Below are 18,223 nucleotides of genomic sequence, written 5' to 3'. Positions count from 1 at the left end.
ACATCATAGACATAGCCTCCTCCTCCTGGTGTCTTTATCTTTCTTGTCTTATACTGTGCCATTTTTTTCTTGATCCTTTCCTCTCACGCATACACTATTTTTCCATCCTCGCATCTGCGCTCTGAAACCTGGCTCTGCGTTGATATCAACACGTCTCACACATTTACTGTCAATTCTTATTTCCCTCGTCACTAATTTCTCCATCTGTGTCTTGTCAGTGATTTTGGCTGGTCACCGTCTGAGGCTTGTCACACGAGGCCACACAAGTGACACTTTGAGAGACACAAATGTGGACATCAGATGCATTAGCTCTCTGATTGAGACACTCTCATACAGTTAACTCTGCACACGCACACATAGTCTAGTAGTTCAGTACATGCAGATGTTTACTTTTAAAAGCAGTACATCTATGTATTTAGCAAGGACAAGGCTACGCACGCGTGCACATTACACACTTCATACACACATAAAACACGCACACTCACACATTAGTGCTTTGTATTTATCTCTCAGACACTCTTCACCCCTCATATCATGCCTGTGGTGTTAGAAACATGCAATGTGTTTCTTCTGTCAGCAGGTCTACATACCAGACAGGAAAGGTCTCATTATGTCTCTGTAGCCTCAAAAACAATTATGGCTGATATTCCCGAATGGGACAAAGTACTATTGTGCCTCTTTTATATTTTATATAAAGCACCTGTGAGTTTAAAACACAAACACACATTTCCACCATGACTAGATTTACAGTAATTATATATTATCAAAACATGCATACAGTTTTGAACTACAGTGACATGTGCAGGCAATGTGTTCACTATGTTCTGAAAGCTCAGCTTTGCATACATGCATTTGTGCTTAAATGTTAATCCACACCCTTCAACCAATCACATTTGCAAATAATTTCACAGTGTCAGACGTGTAAATCTTTGAGGCAACTTCTACATCACTCTTATGATTTAAGCTGTAAGTACCTTGTTTTAGTTGATAAGCTTATATCACGACTAACAAATGTGAAAGCTTAGCTTTCGGTTACATATACCAAAACAATGTTTTAAAACAACATTTGCTTTTTGATTGCTGGAGGCTGTCTGTGGGATAACATGAACAGCCCACTCTGACCCATTTGAACAAACATGGACAACAGTTACATGCTGTTTTGATAGGATGTTTAATGTGCTGTGTGCTTTTTTTGGTAATTGCAGGGTTAGGAACAGTTTACTGCTTATAGTAACTGGGCAGTTCATTAGGTACACCTTGCCAATACCCAGTTGTACCTGCTGTTGACTTCAGAACTGCGTTAATTCTTCATTCGCACAGATTTAACAAAGTGCTGGAAACATTTCTGAGAGACTTTACTGAATAATTATAGGATAGCGTCACACAGTAGCTTCAGATTTACTGGCCACTACATCCCAAAGATGTAGCTGGATTGAGCTCTGGTTACTTTGGAAGTCAATTGAGTACAGTGAACTCACTCAATGTTGAAGAAATCAGGTTGAATTTATCTCAGCAACAACAGAAACAGAGGCTGACTTTGACTTTCAGCACTCGTGATTAGTAGCACATGAGCTTGTCCATTTCAACTTTTCATTAAGACACTAAACACCACTGTTTCAAAGTAACAAGGCAAAAAGAGAAACTCAAAGAAAAGTCCTTGAATTTTCCTGCTGTGTACCGAACTCTTGCCTGAATCCTGGTTTCAGAATTCTATACATAGGTGACTTTTACAGCTTCTTCTATCAAGTTGTTAAATTAAAACTCTGCTGTCTGCCACATCCTGCAGTTATGAAGGCTGTGTGTCTGAGGAAATTACGCACATGGTTTGTTGGCCTAGCAAGTGATGGTGCAGCTGCTTTGATGGGCTGATAGAGAGAAGCAGACACACATCAGAGTGAAAAGAACAGTCCTGCACTGCATCATTCACAAGTTAGAGACTGCAATCTATGAGGCTGCAATACATTCAACAGAACTGAGTCATTTTCACATGTTCTTCGTTTTTTCCTTACTATAATGACTGTACGGTAGCGTATTTATGTGTCTGTTTGTACCCTATCTCCTCATTAATCTGTGTGCCAATCCAAATAAAACTTTGCATGAACATCATCCCATATGCAGCAGCAGATCTCAGTAAATGTAGGATTTGCCTCCTTCTGTGTTGAAAGGTTTGCAGATGTGGGTAAACAAGGGGTGATGCGCTCCAGTTGGTGCACCACAGGACAGCTGTGAACTGTGAAACAGCAGCAGTTCAAAGTTCATCTTTAAATTTAAACCTCTAAATGACCTCGTCTATGCATGTTTACAATACCTGATACTCACTTAGATGTTTCTTAGCATTTTGTTAGCACAAGGACAATAATCATACCCTCCATACTTAAATGTTCCATGATTGGAATGGAAAGTAGAAGTTGTTCACCCTCATATGATCCATTTAAATATCACTGGTATAATGCTGCCACTATAAAAAAGTAATTGCAACACATAAACACATACATAATAAGATCCAGTGGATCATTCTTGGACAAAAACTCACATACAAGGCTTAAAACAACAACGCAGCACTTTGATTTTGACCCAAAAGCTTAGAGAGCTTTTGAAATGCTTCTTTAGATGCATCTTTTTCTAACTAAGGTGTATTGTACAGCTGAAATCAATAAAGGATCACTACTTTCACTTGGATCAGAACCCTATTTAAAGTCTGTTTCTTGCCATTCCTGCATTTTTTCCAGTTTTATTAAGCTATCTGGACTATTGTTCATGTACGGTAAACTTTAAATATTTGCTATTGAGCCTGCAGGCTAAAGGCTCTCTTGACTGTACGTTAGCATTTTACACAGGCATTTTAGATTTAAACACATGTCAGCTATTACTAAAGCACAAAAAAACCTCTAAAATATTCTTGACTGCCTAGTGCAAACATATATACATTGTAGTTAAAAAAAAAGAAAGAAAAAAAGGTAAAAAAAAAAAAAAAAAAAAAAAAAGCTCATTGGCTTGTGTACTAAACCCTCCAGTCTCATTCCTTTGTTTAGCTTTTTTTCTTTGCTGGACTTTCAATCCAGTCAGAGGACTGGGAGCACTTCAGCTGAATGTGACAAAGGCATTAGGGAAGACTACAATAAATGAGGAGGGTGGGAGAAACTGATGCAGACCAGAGGGAAAAGACCCAAAAGATGAAAGGATGGGAGACGGTTTACATTCCATCTGTTCGGACCATCTCCATCTGACTTGATGACAGATTACACTCCTCCACCTAAGAACAACTAACACCAGTCTGCATGTAAGCATCCAGGCAAAGCCAACTAGGAAAACAAACTCATTAATTCACAGGCTGTAAGCAAAAACAAACAGGACCCTTCACACAGAGAGCTAATGCAATCTGATCAGAATGGGACGCTGATGTGAACGTTTGTGTTTTCAAGTGCACCCCCTGCCTTACGCCAGACAAAGTGAATATTGTGTTAGACACGGTGTGTGTGTGTCTAAAGTCAGTGTGGGATAGTGTGTGAGCACACAAGACCCAGAGAATTCGAACGAATAAAAGAATCGGGCCAGCTGAAGGGAGAGGAGAACAAATGAAAGACATACACAGACAGAAAGAGAAAGAAGCTTGATGGGAGATTTGTATAGATGCTTTGCTGGGAGGGCAGGGAGCCCAGCCAACACATCACACATTACAGACCTCAACGCTGCAGCGTCAGCTCACAGATACATGAACACACACATTTTTACTTTTGCACAATCACGTTTTCAGAAAATATAAACTACAATAAATTCTTAAAATATAGTTTTTATAATGAAACAAGTCACAAGGCCATTCAAATGAAAAAGGAAAATTAATGAAAGATTTGCATGTGCTAATGAAAACATTTGAAACTGGGCGCACTTTGCAACAGTCATTAAAATGCTATTGACGCTATAGCCATGTGTTATGTAGAAAAGATGTTTTATCATTAATTTAACTGAATTGTTAAATTCAACAAACCTTTGAATACATTTTTCAAACTATGGTATTTGAAAAAAAACTAAGAAGACAAGAGGGATCCAAGTACTTTAATGGTTCCTATGAGGTAAAAATGGCCTTCTTCCTGCTTGAACTTCTACTAACTAAGTGATTGAAATGAGATAATGACAGCTTTTCCTGTTGCTAAATTACCTCTACATCCTCCTGGGAATACAAACACCCTCTGGGCTTTTGGGGGTTGCAGTGGCATATGCAGCTGATAGAGCACAAGAGAGCAATATAGAGGGGAAGGATAGATGTGAGGCAGGGGAGAGATTAGACTAAAGAGTGAAATGATGAGACACATGTAGAGGTTATGAGAGATTTGCTTGTAAAAAACAGATGAGGAGGGGAGAGACTTGAATCAATGGGGAAATTATGTAAAATAGGGTAAAGTGATGGGTCAAATCTGAGGTCATGATGAAAGGAAGCAAGAAGCTCCATAATGTTAATCTCGTAAGCAGAGACCTCTCCACACTCCATGTGATGCTCATAAAATGAGAAGTGAGTGTCTTTCGATGGCAAGCTATGAAGAAAAATGGCTCAATATGGATCTGCTTATTGCACCACCAAAGTGAAAATATGGGATTTGCAAACTAGGCTTTGCATGAGCAAATACAGTGAGTCACAATCGTGAGCTTTTTCCATTTCTAGTGTTTGCCTGGGGCCTGACTTTATTTGCGCCGTAACAGAAGTATCTCCTCCCTGCCTCTTCTCCTAAAATGCTAAACAAATTCAGATTTTCATGCCATTTATTAACTTCTGCTCCTCTTGTTGCCCTTTAACCTCAATATTAAAAACCACTTCCATTTTCTCTCCCTATTTTCTATGAGCCTCTCTCGCTCTCTTTCTTCCACTTGTATTTATTTTCAGTCCAGGCAACAGGAAGACAAGCAAGCTCAGTTGGTGACTTTTCCCCTGAAAAAATGAACAGAAGGAAATCCTGTGTGATATCTATCGCTGATGATGATTACAGAATCATTCAAGCCTGAGTGAAACGAAACAATGACAATAGTTTGGCAAAAACCCAGTCAAGCATCACCTAACCACTCATACACTTTACTGCCTCATTATCATTAAACTTGGGTGAGTCATAGACAACAACCGGGCTTAGATTAGAGCCAGGAAAGGAAGAGATCATGTGTGGGAACAAGCCAAAAGATATGGCAATGCTAAGGAAAAATATTTGGTAAACTAGTAAAAAATCTATCATCAAGCAAGCAATTAGTACAGTCATTTGTTGGAGAATTGTGATTACGGCAGCGAAACAGCTTGCACACAATGACGCACAAAATCCACCTGTGAGGACGACTGCAGTAAAAACGAAACAAACAACAAAAAAGACCAAGTCTTGCTAAATTCTCCAGTGCTTATAACAATTTAGCAGCAAAAATGTTAATTATCAAACATCCTCGTTTTAGGTACCTATTCCGTCGCAGTTGCCCTCCCTAATAAACTTTTATAGTGAGACGATCGCCGCGGTGTGTCTGACCGCAGAAAGACGAGCCTCAGCCAAATTCTCTCCTCTTGCTGCGCACCCGGCTTGTACTGCGAGCTGTTTCAACCTGCGAACCAGCAAATGCATACATGTGCGTCTCCTAAAGCGCATTAACTCCCTGAAACAGTAGCCCAAAAAAAAAAAAGCAATTTAGCTCTTCCAGCTCAGACCACCACGGAGACGATAAGTGGTTTGAGGAGAAAATGCGCAAAATACAAGAAGCGGTTATTGGAGCGTCTCCAAGTATCAGATAAATATTTCACAACCAAGACTTTTCTCCCGAAAAAAACAAACAACAGGAAAAAACCAAGCGCATAAAATAGTGATGGAGAGCTTTTGCCCATAGATAGATAGATAGATAGATTACCTTTGTGGGACAGTCTCAGCCGTGGCACGTTTAATTTGGTGGCAGAGACGGTGGCGACAAGTAGCGCAACAATAATCATGATAGAGCAAGGTGAAAATATCTTCATCATCCCGAGGAGATGTCCTCCAGCCTTAAGCTGAAGCTGTACACAGGAGCTGTCAAACACAATATTCCCACAGAATTTAAAAGGGGAAAATCCGACGGATCCTTCTTCTCACGATGCCAGCATTTGACTTGGAAGTGTAATTCCCCCCCCCAGCACGTAAATGGCTCTCTGACACACCAGCTTAGTGACTGAGCCTGGGCTGGTGAGAAGATTTACTGACTCAGCTTCAGCAGTTCACTTCCAACAGCTGCCCCGCAGAAGTCTGTTACAGCCACGGAGAGAGAAATACCACGCCTCAACAGAAGGGAGAGAGGGAGAGCTGTAGTAGCGAGAAGTGACCTGCCCCTTCTTTACGCATAACAGAGCACTCTCCAAACAGACGCACCTGGAAGATGACTTATAGTACAAATTTATCATCATCTGCTAGTGATGGCACTCTAACAGCTTGAACACACAGCTGAGTAAAACTTCTGGAGACAACAATAAAATCTTAACCCCCACTTTAATTCCACCCACATTCTGTAAATATTTCTCAATTGCAGCACATAACAAACACAGAAAGGTTACTGCAGCGTGTAGCAAAAACTAAGGACTCACAAGCTGGACTGTATGCTGATGTGCTCAAGGCAAACTCCTGATAAACCCCAGAACATTCCTTTCACAAAAATAAAAAGCTCCCAATTTCTAAAAGTAGCAAAAGCTATTTTTGTGTATGTTGTGTGAGCTGTGGTTTCACAGGACAGAAGGAGGAAGACGTCCCTCTTTCAAGGGACTGAAGATGTCAAAAGACCCACAAATTTATGAACTATGAATGAATCAAAAAGATCTCCCCTTCTACATTTCTTTCCTCCACAACACTTTTAAGCAAGTTCTCTGTTTTAACCTCTTAAGCACCATTGTGATGATTTTAATTAAGTTGTGGAGTTCAAACACCCCCTCCTCCTATGTGCATCTATTCACAAGCAAACTTTCAAGTGAACACAGAGGTCACGGCAGAGTGAGAAAGAGCCATTCAAGGTGTCTGTGTTACTGCAACCCCGGGTCTTTTGGAAATGCTTGTTTGCAGCATGGAAAGAGTCCCACACACTGTGTGCTCATAAAACTGAGCCACCTCTTAGCTCTTGTCAACATCACTGTGGAGCCCACAAATATTCATATGTCTTTAAAATTAATTGTTTGTTCCTTTTTAGTACTTGGGAGGTTTTTAAACTTTCCAAACAACACCTACTGTCTTATTTTTGAATATATGCTGAAAGTGCACTTAAAACCACAATGCAATATCTTTCAAGAACTGGAGAGATACCTAACTGTGTACTGCACACTGTCCAGAACTATTATTCAATCAGTCTGTACTGCAAAGAACAGAAACATGCACGGTAATTACCATTGCTTTAAAAGTCTCTCGTGAAGTAACACAAACATTAATCTATCACTGGGCAAATTATCAAAATAACTTGCAAAATGACGGCAGATAAATGAGACCATAAGGCTGACAAGGGGTAGCCTCCATCTTATTCTAGCGGTATCGTGCTTCGTGAAATTGAGGTCATATTTCGAGTAAATACTGATGTTCACTGATGGAAAAAAGATGTTTCTACTTCTCCTTCTCTTTGGGCACTTTTCGGTATCTTTTAGTACACAAACATGTTTGGAGGGATTTTTTCCATTTGACATTCTTTGGTTTTCTGTTGCCAGAAATGCTGCAACAGTATCTGTGCATTCTCATGTTTGTACCTTTAAACAATATAACAGATGTATTTAAATCAAAGAGAAAAAAAAATCAGGTATAATGGTATACATGCAGAAATGCAACTTGCACATGATGATCTATGTTGAAGTAAGTCAGTAGAAGCTGCCAAGGATGATGCTGTGTTTGTTTTCTGCTTTCAGCCACCATTAATATGACGTCAGTTTGAGGCTGTGTTCTCTGTTTTAATGATTAAAAGGTGGCCGAAATCAGATTGCATTTAAAACATGGTTCAGAAATCCTAACATATAAAGTTTATTCACATTAATCCAAAGATGATCAGTTCAACCTTGAAGTTCAAAAGTTTGTTGCATTTATGCTGTTTTCATGTATTAATAATTAACTGGAGCAGATATTGCTTTTTTTAGGCACTCTTTAATAAAATGCATCAGTCAAAACAATAACAGTGTAAACTTAATTGACTTATTCTAACTTAAAACAAAGGATTGCTTGAATTGTATGCAGAGAAGATTTTTTGGTGTAACAACGAGGCACTGCTAACTAACTGTGCAGACAAACGATTCACATGACAATGAAAGCAAGCTGACAAAGATTACACGAATGCATTTCTTAGGTTTACAAAATTGCTAATGAGAAGGACAATTAAAATTTACAAACAGATTTTACAAATTGGTGACCGATTGTGATTGAAGTCATTGTGACTGGCAGTTTTGTTGAAGTGCTCAACAAAAGTCCTCGGGGGCTCGTGATTGGACAAAGGTCCTCAAATGTAGTTTCTTTCAGAAGGACAAACAGACGTGGGAAAGTAACACAAGAGGCCACAAGCGGGGCGAGTGTTTAAGAGCTGAATTAATTAATTTGTAAAAGCAGCAGCAGCAGCCCTCTTTCCATCCTGGTGAATGAGTGTTCTCCGTTTTTGTCAGAAGGAGTGGGAACGACCTGAGAGCAGAAATGGCAGAGAGGACTACAAGGAGCTGAAATGATTAAACTAAATCAATTTCCTTTGCTCTGCTTTACTTGTCTTTTCTCTAACGCTGCCCGTGAATTCCTCAGTGTCATTACCAATCACAGACGACACTGGTGTGGTTTTCAAACATGTTGCTTTCTCTTTACAAAAATCTCACAATGGATCTCCTTGGTTCTCAGTCTCACCAAAACTCTTTAACAACATAATTCATTCTGAAAGGTGCGCCATTCCTACTGTATGAGTGAAAGACTTTCTTTGCACCTCACAAAATCCTCCGGGGGGCTACATTATGCTCTTCGTGCTGTCAGTACAGATGAAACCCGAGACCATTTACTATCATCCTGACATTGCGTCGCACTGACAAATCACACTGCTGCTCCTTGAGTGGTGATTAGGAATGGCAGAGCAGAAGTTCATGAATTCACAATGTGGGAGGTTGGGCAGAGAGAGTGGATGGAGAAGTTGGAGGCACAAGGCAAAGAGACAGCTGGTGTTTTTGTTTTTATGCCACGGGGTTCGTAAATGTTTCATCTTTTGTGGTGAAAAAGAAATACAAAGAACGGAGCTCACGTTTATCGAGGCAAAGTGATGAACAATATGGTTTAGGAAAGGCACAGTGAGTGGAGATGTTAAGAAAGCAGTGATCAGTAGTGACAGGAGCAGAGGGAGAGAGTGTTGATATCCATGACCAGTCAATTGTAGTCTATGTCAAATGTATAGAATGGGAAGCTCAGAGGTACTGTGCAGTCCAAGGACAGTGAACACAGCACTGTCAAAAAGTATGACACACTGAAATGAAATATCATTTAAACTGGACCTTTCCAGTCGCACCGGCCACTTAAAGTGCTGTACAGTACACCACATTCAACCATTCGCACAGCACTTCAATCACCTCATCAATGTGTCAGTCACACCTACAGCTATTTTTCATTTAACCTATTCACACATATGTTTCTGCACTGTGGGAGGAAAACAGAGACCCTGGAGGAAAATACATGCAGGTAAAAAGGCCTGTTTTGTTGTGAGGTGATGTTACAGCATTGTGCTGCTGCATTTTGTTTAAAAAAATATATACTATATAGTACACAACGTATGTGGAGGTTAAAACACATTTAAGACTTTATTGCTACTGCTGTGATGAAGCAAGTGTTAGAAGCTATGATTACGTACTGCTCAAAAGACTTGATCCATCCCTCATTATCCTCATTACTTTATATTTTACTTCCAATGAGACAAACTTCCTCGTTATGTTTAAAGTGGTCTTGAGAAACAGTTCTCCCGGATTTCTGAAGGAACTTTTTCTTTGGATATTGACTGATTCTTCACTCATTTTCAGTCCAGTCCTTGTACCTGACCATTTTCAGAGGAATGTTTTCTTGTTTGTTAAGCCACTTAATGACCTAAGAATCATTCAAGCTTAAGAAATGGCACCTAAGTCAAAGAATGAACTGGCGTTGTGTGTGTTGTCTGTAAAAACAAGCACTTGTAGCTAACAGCCTATTACAAAAGCACAACATTTGTTCCAATTTCTTTAACTAAATCTACAAACACACAGAGACACACACACACGCACAAAGCTACAGTAAGAAGTCGTTTTTTGTGTGTGGTATGGGGTTGCCTGTTTGTAACAAAAACCATTCTTACGGAAAGATCACCAGGGAGAAAAGACTGAGGTATCCCAAATCGACTGAAAATCAGTGCCAGCAGATCTTATAAATCCAAATTTTTAATTTCAATATTATTGAAGGGATCATCCTGACAGAGAAAGGAACAGAAGACAGCCAACATCCAAAGATTAACTTTGAATGTGCTTCGAGAAGCCTGGAGAACAATTCCTGAAGACTACTTAAAGAAATTATAACAAAGCTTGCCGAACAGAGTTCAGGCTGTGATAAAGATTCAAGGTGTTCATACCAAACTTTTAAAATTCATACAAACCTAAGATTTTGCTGTATCTATTTACTTGGAGCAGCATGTACCACTCAGTGGTACAAGCTCAAGAAAACTTTAAATATAAAAGAGTGAGCAGTTTATTTTGGCACATAATACATTATACAAAATGGAAATGACCTAAAATTGGCAAACCTTAACATGAAGAGCTGCTGATATGAGTGTAAATAGTAATTGTGGGAAAACTGAAATGAGAGACGAATATGAGTGAGTCAGTTTGACCAAATTTGGAAGTCTGTTTTGTAACAGGCTACAGCATGTTACTTCTTTTTTTCCCCACTTTTCCACAGGGGAAGCAGGAAGGAAAGATCAGCACAAGCCAACATTATTAAGCACATGTTACTCTTACTCACCTTTCACTTTAGACAAACAAAAACCAACCTGTGAGCAAGCACAAGAATTAACAGCAATCAAACACTGAGGGCTTTCCACGAGACTGAGAGAAAGAAATCCATTGAGAAAAATACTCCCAACAGCTGCAGCATCTGTGAGAAGGGGGAGCGCAGCGTTTCCACACAGCCCTGAAATGTTTCGCCACATTCTTCAAAATACAGCTCTCTGTCATTATTTTGTGGCTTTCTTTGGCTATGGCTGTATTTGTTTATGTTTCTTAAGTTTGTTGGAGTGTTTATTAATTTACTTTTTAAAAAGCAATATTTTCATCTAATGCTATATTATGTGGCTTTCCCAGCCAGTGTACAGAATACCAAGTGTATGTAACATCATCTCACTAAAATCAAAGGTTGGGTCCTGGCATTCATGTGCATGCTGTCGAACATCCTACACTGAAAAAAAGGAATCGTCCATCTCTTGGGATTATGTAAGCATGTTGCATGTGTTTATGTATTCAACACAATTGCCTCATGCTTTAAAGTTAAGTGTAACTATATAGTGTAGAAACTACATGATATACAGAGAGGGTAAATGAAATTATTCATATCATGTTCAAGTGAAGTAAGTCAATAATATAGCAATGTTAAATCTCACGATAAAACACGTGATTTCATCTCACGCGCTTTGGATCATGGTTTGAGGAAGGCATCCATCTCGGTCAAGGCGAGCAGTCACCTCTACTTTTTTCGGTATAACTATCTTTATCCGGGTTGCAGGGGAGCTGGGGCATGACCCAGAAGTGATAGTTTAAGGGTACACCCTGGACAGCTCACCAGTCTATCACACAGAGACAAACAACCATTTGCACTCACGTTCATGGGCAATTTGGAATCACCAAGTAACCTAACTCAAATAACTACATGACTTTAACAAAAGTAGGAAAGCCATGATTTCGAGACTTGATGCAGAATTTCCTGTACGTTTTTGTCGTTGACAGGTAAAGATTAGACACACAATAAATAGCGATAGCATACACGTGGTGTGTGTGTAGCTGTCTGCCTCTTATAACTCCAGTGATTTTTCTGCAGTTTGAAATCTCATGTAATCTTTTGAATTTCAAGAGTCCAGCAACTAACCACACTTACCAGATTGTATCATGTAGGATGGTAGTTGTTGTAAATCCATTCAATTTTTATGTTAACCAGACTCTAGACTTCGTTGAACATTATGTAATATGAAGACAACATGTAGTATTTTAGTGATCAAGTAGTATCAGGGTAAACGTTACTGAATAGTGTTGGAATAAAATGCTAAAATGGTGAATGATTAAAATATTCCAAGAGCTCAACTTACTTTATCTAAACATGTTTCAATCATGTTTTATCAACACTAAATGAACAGGTTTACTGAATATAATTAAGTTGTGTTGAGTTAACTAAGTTTTTTAAGTTTCTGCCAAAGCAAAACAATTGTGTGCAACCAATGTCCACTATTGAATTAAGCAAGTCCAACATGGTCTTTTTTTCAGTGTAACATTGTTTGACACAAAGCCGTCCTGAGTGGATAAAGGCAGCAGATGAAATGACGGGAGTTGCTGAGGAACATCAGTTATCTAGGCAATATTTGGCCGGTGGTTTAAATATTGTGACTGATCAAGATATGAAAAGAGTAATGCTGCTCATAGTTTTTCCCTGGATGCCATGGACTCGGCATCAGAGACGACAATTTGCAGCATTGTTTGCTTGTGTTCTGCTTTGCTAATTTCATCTGGCTCAAATCACAGGGCAGAAGATATAATCATGAACATCTGCGCTCCTTCAGCAAGCCAGCAGACTGGACGGCTATTTAGGCGTAGTTTCAATTAGAAGGCTAACGAGCCAACAATGATTCTGTTTTAGTTTTCTCTCAAATCTTTTCTCTCGTTGTACTTTTTCATCCACCTTTAAATACACACAGCTACACAGCAACAGAAGAGCGGGCCTTCTGCACATATGGGCTGTTAATAAAAGGGTGACATTTGGGAACTGTCTGCACACACAGAGAGACCATGCGGGGCACCTTTAGGACCTATATGTGCCCCCAGTCTCAATTTAGACTGATTAGAGCCTGACCTCAGCAGTGAACTGACACACACACGCAGAGGGAGAGCTCCTGCCTGTCCTGATTAAGCTGTGACCCTGCCACTGACCACTGGACACTAAACACTCCCAGACCAGGATAAAACACAGCTGACATACTGGGGAGACCACATGGGGACTTCCATTATGCAGAAAAAAACGTTTTTTTAAAAAAAGCTTAAGCTGTGGAACTGCATGAGGAACTCATTTAAAGCTCCTTGTCCTGCTCAAAATGTGGGTAATTTCACTTTACTGCAGCGTGGAAAAGTCAAAAGTTTCCTGCTATAATGATATTTAGATTTTTCATATGCCCAGGGAGTGTTTTCTCACATATAATTAAATGTATTGGAAAACGCCGCCGCGTCTGTTATCAGTTATTTTGCCTTCAAGTCCTTTCAGAAGATACTTTTTGTTTGAAACGTATGTCAGTTAACGACAGTTTTAGTGATTATAATGATCTTATCCACATTTTTCTCCCTTCAGTGTGGTTGCATTCAGTGTTTTGCTGCTTTGGATGTCGTGCTAAAAAAATAAATCAATAAAAAAAAAATCCACGCAAAACATGAAACACTTTAATTGCATCGTTTCCATGTCATATATATTTTTTCTAGAAGAGCCCGGGTGTGAGTGAGATCATTTTCATACAGATGTCACAGATGTGCGTAATGATTGCTGCAGCTGGGATGTTATTTAGTCTGAGAATAAATGTCTGACAAATCCCAGGCTGTAAACATATATATATATATATATATATATATATATATATATATATATATATATATATATATATATATATATACATATATATATATATATATATATATATATATATATATATATATATATATATATACATATATATATATATATATATATATATATATATATATATATATATATATATAAAACACCCAGCACGCCCCTACGGGCGGTTTATCCTTCAAGCTGGGGTCCTCTACCAGAGGCCTGGGAGCTTGAGGGTCCTGCGCAGTATCTTAGCTGTTCCTAGGACTGCGCTCTTCTGGACAGAGATCTCCGATGTTGTTCCCGGGATCTGCTGGAGCCACTCGCCTAGCTTGGGAGTCACTGCACCGAGTGCTCCGATTACCACGGGGACCACCATTACCTTCACCCTCCACATCCTCTCGAGCTCTTCTCTGAGCCCTTGGTATTTCTCCAGCTTCTCGTGTTCCTTCTTCCTGATATTGCTGTCATTCGGAACCGCTACATCGATCACTACGGCCGTCTTCTTCTGTTTGTCTACCACCACTATGTCCGGTTGGTTAGCCACCACCATTTTGTCCGTCTGTATCTGGAAGTCCCACAGGATCTTAGCTCGGTCATTCTCCACCACCCTTGGGGGCATCTCCCATTTTGACCTCGGGACTTCCAGGTTATACTCGGCACAGATGTTCCTGTACACTATGCCGGCCACTTGGTTATGGCGTTCCATGTATGCCTTGCCTGCTAGCATCTTGCACCCTGCTGTTATGTGCTGGATTGTCTCTGGGGCATCTTTACACAGCCTGCACCTGGGGCAGGTGCAGGCTAGTTCTGCTGAGCCAAATAAGACAGGTCAGGGTGAAGAAGTGACAGCCAAAGAAAAGCTTACCACAAAACGGAGAAGTTATGACAAATGAGACTATAAGGCAAAAAGAAAGTGCAGCTTTATGGTTTCATGGACAAAAGAATTTCTGTGGCTGCAATATGACGAGCTAAATAACCAGGGGTGCACATAAGTGGTCCGCAGGTGCGCATTCGCTGTCAAAATAAAAAACGCGCACAAGGGTTAGGGTTAAATTTAAAAACTGTACTTTTGAGTTAAAATATATATTTATAATTTTAATAAATGACAAATTAAAAAGGCATGAACATTTTTTTGTATCGAAAAAATATCGAACCGTGACACCAAAGTATCGAACCGAACCGTGAATTTTGTGTATCGTTGCACCCCTAATATATATATATTAGGGGTGCAACGATACACAAAATTCACGGTTCGGTTCGGTTCGATACTTTGGTGTCACGGTTCGACATTTTTTCGATACAAAAAAATGACCTGTCTTATTTGGCTCAGCAGAACTAAAATATATATACTGCTACTTTTACACACGACTCACATAAGCTCAGCGATTCTCTGCGCGATCAACCTCTCACATGTTTAAGCTTGCTGCGGGAGATTTCACTTGTCATGTTTGCATAGTAAGCTAACGATTAATAAGACGATGTCAGAGGAATTGGTGCACAAATTATCATCACTCACAGATCAGTGCTGTCATTGCAAAGTGAAAGCAAAAAAACAAGCGCAAATTCAAACGCGATTTCAATATGTCACATATTGACAGTGGCTCACCGATGCCAATGACATAATTACCCAGCTACATTTCTGAAAGAATGCAAAAGCATTGACATATATTTTTCCTACAATAGCCCGACGGGCAGGGCAGAGAGATTTTTGTAGCCCGACTGGAAAGATCGCTAGCTCCGGGACGTCGGGCTAGCGATTTTGCAAGCCCTGTATCTGATTGAGGAATCACTCATCTTTGGAAAAGAGAGTTTATTACAGAGAAATGGCTCTTTCCAAAATAAAAGCTATACTATCCGCTTCTTCTGGGCTATATTCTCAGCAGCATAAGGAGAATCACGTGCTAACAGCTGTCTAAATGACTCGGCTAAAGTTAGTAGCATGCTTGTTGTTTTTGTCTTTGCACTAGGATGATGTCGGCGTAAATGTGCAGTCATATTCGTTGTGTTCCCACTAGTGCTTTCAGGTTAATCTCGTTGAAATGACCTTAACGCCACAACACGGCAAATCTCCGTTAACGAGCTACCGCCGATCGCCCCGTGCATGGGGCTAGACGGCCAACACGTTAACGAGCTAACTGCGCTAACACACTAGTTCACACCCATGTAATTGAGCATTGCATGGCACATCCAACATACTGTTTTACTTTAGTCCATGACTCGCTTACCTTCAGGGTCATACGTCACATGAAAACCAAAATAATTCCAAACGCCAGATCTGAATGAGGGTGGGGGAGGTCCATCTTGCAAGGAGAGCTTAACTTCTGTCTCGCTAGCTTGCCCTGCGCTCTTCCTCCTGACTATGCTGTCTGTGTTGAGCGCTCAGTGGATCTGCGCTCGACAGTGCAGCCTAGGCGGAGTAGTCGAACGCAGATTCACTGAGCGCTCAACACAGACAGCATCGTCAGAAGGAAAGTTGATAAAATAAATTACAAATGTTGTATTGTTCGATACATATGCGTACCGAACCGAAAGCACTGTATCGAACGGTTCAATATCGATACGAATATCGTTGCACCCCTAATATATATATATACATATACATATATATGCCATTTGTCAGAGGTGTGGACTCGAGTCACATGACTTGGACTCGAGTCAGACTCGAGTCATTAATTTTATAACTTTAGACTTGACTTGAAAAAATGTTCTAAGACTTGTGACTTGACTTGGACTTTTACACCAATGACTTGGGACTTGAATTGGACTTGAACCGGTTTACTTGAAAAGACTTGATATTTTACCCCAAATACAAAATTTAACATGCATATTATATAGAGATTGAAAATGTGACGTCATTCACGGGTAGAACCGCAAAGGATTCTGGGAACTCGTGGCAAGCGGTACTAGCGCACGCAGGCTTTCAATTAAAATCAGTTATACAGCGATAAAAAGAAACACAAGAAGCCGTTGTATTATTAACTGCAATAGCCGGTCGCATGACAGCCACGGGAAGCCGACGGGTAAAGAGATCGGTTGTTATCGGATTACGTCGTTGAAGAGAAATTGTTCAAGCCATGTTTCCGAAGTAACAAAGACGCGACGGATGGCCTGGATTGCAGCCATTCAAAGGTCAAATATAACGTCCCAGAACACTCCAGCTCACAGGTTAGTCTGCTCCAAGCATTTACACAAAGGTCAGTCTGCTGCTGTAGTTAATGCGTCACTTTCATAACATAATTAGTGATATAGGTTACAAGCAAGTCTGGCGCTGAACAGAAATTGTCGCGCTATGCTCCTTTATTTATTGTGCATAAATAGTGAATTGTCCTGACACAATATTGCGTTTCGCTTCTGTTATTATGGTACATTGACAAAAACATATACTTTTATTCACAGGGTAAAACAGTTGTTTTGTATCACTAATTGTCCAGTACGATTACAGCATACAGTATTATTGTCACTGCTACATTTCTGTGATGCTACCAGAAATTATTTCCACTACTAATTAATTACCGTTGAGCTCAAAGGTCCTATTAATAAACGGTTAAGGAATGTGTATTTATGACGACAATTTGTGAGACTGGTAAACTTATGATACGTACGATGGTCTTTACTTTCTACACGGTGCATTTCAAGGTCCTGCACCCATCCGTCGGTAAACTGTACCTGGGCTTGTTGCAGTGACCTGAAGTTACTAAACTTCATGAGTGTGTGCACTCACTCCAAGAACCGTATGATTATAAATATGCATATAAATATGCTACGATGAGATAGCTGACTTCATCCAACTAGCAAATGTTGTCCAGGCTACGTTGGTGATGCAGTTTTTTTTAATGTGTATGATATTTTTGTCATGCGATTTTAAAGCTGGTCCTACAACCGCATCCAAGAATAACATGCAGCTTATCTCAGAACTGTCGGTGAAAATTATTCTTGGAGCTAGGTTTAATTGAGCTGCATTTTAAAGAGGTGCAATTTCACAATTTGTGTATATTTTCTAAGTTCACTATTTTGTCATGTGTTGAGAAAAACACAGATTTTAAAATTACATGGTCTAATATTTACATTTAGCATAACTGCAACATTATTTTTTCGTTGTTTTTTTTTTTTTAAAGACTCGAAAGGACTTGAAATTCAAAGTTTCAGACTTGTGACTTGACTCGGACTTTTACACCAGTGACTTGAGACTCGACTCTGACTTGCCTGACATTACTTGAGACTTGACTTGAGACTTGAGGATAAAGACTTGAGACTTACTTGAGACTTGCAAAACAATGACTTGGTCCCACCTCTGCCATTTGTGCAAGGACAGGTCTAACATTAGAAAAATAAACTGAGTTGCTGTATTTGAATGTGTTGTTGCCAATAATGTGCGGATCAGTTCAGATTTGAATTATTTCTTTAGTAGAGCATGTGTACATATTTCC

At 39.7% G+C, this 18,223-nt stretch overlaps 1 protein-coding gene across 2 annotated transcripts in view; it reads right to left on the bottom strand.

The window, feature by feature from the left end:
• The window catches only part of sema3g (semaphorin 3G), a 67,276-nt gene extending 61,055 nt beyond the window's left edge, over positions 1-6,221 (bottom strand). Inside the window, exon 1 of one of the 2 annotated variants that reach the window (XM_085258973.1) lies at positions 5,869-6,221. In XM_085258973.1, the coding sequence (XP_085115099.1) occupies positions 5,869-5,977 (109 nt within the window). In that variant the 5' untranslated portion in view covers positions 5,978-6,221. The remainder of the gene's footprint in view (positions 1-5,868) is intronic. The other variant, XM_085258972.1, reaches the window with a different exon arrangement.
• Positions 6,222-18,223: the final 12,002 nt, after the last annotated feature.

This window comes from Mchenga conophoros, linkage group LG20 (genome assembly GCF_057382185.1).
Source record: "Mchenga conophoros isolate Kocher_MC1m ecotype Shallow Benthic linkage group LG20, M_conophoros_male_GT1.1, whole genome shotgun sequence".
In the NCBI taxonomy this organism is placed as follows: Eukaryota; Metazoa; Chordata; class Actinopteri; order Cichliformes; family Cichlidae; genus Mchenga; species Mchenga conophoros.
This window is presented reverse-complemented; position numbering and strand designations above follow the sequence as displayed.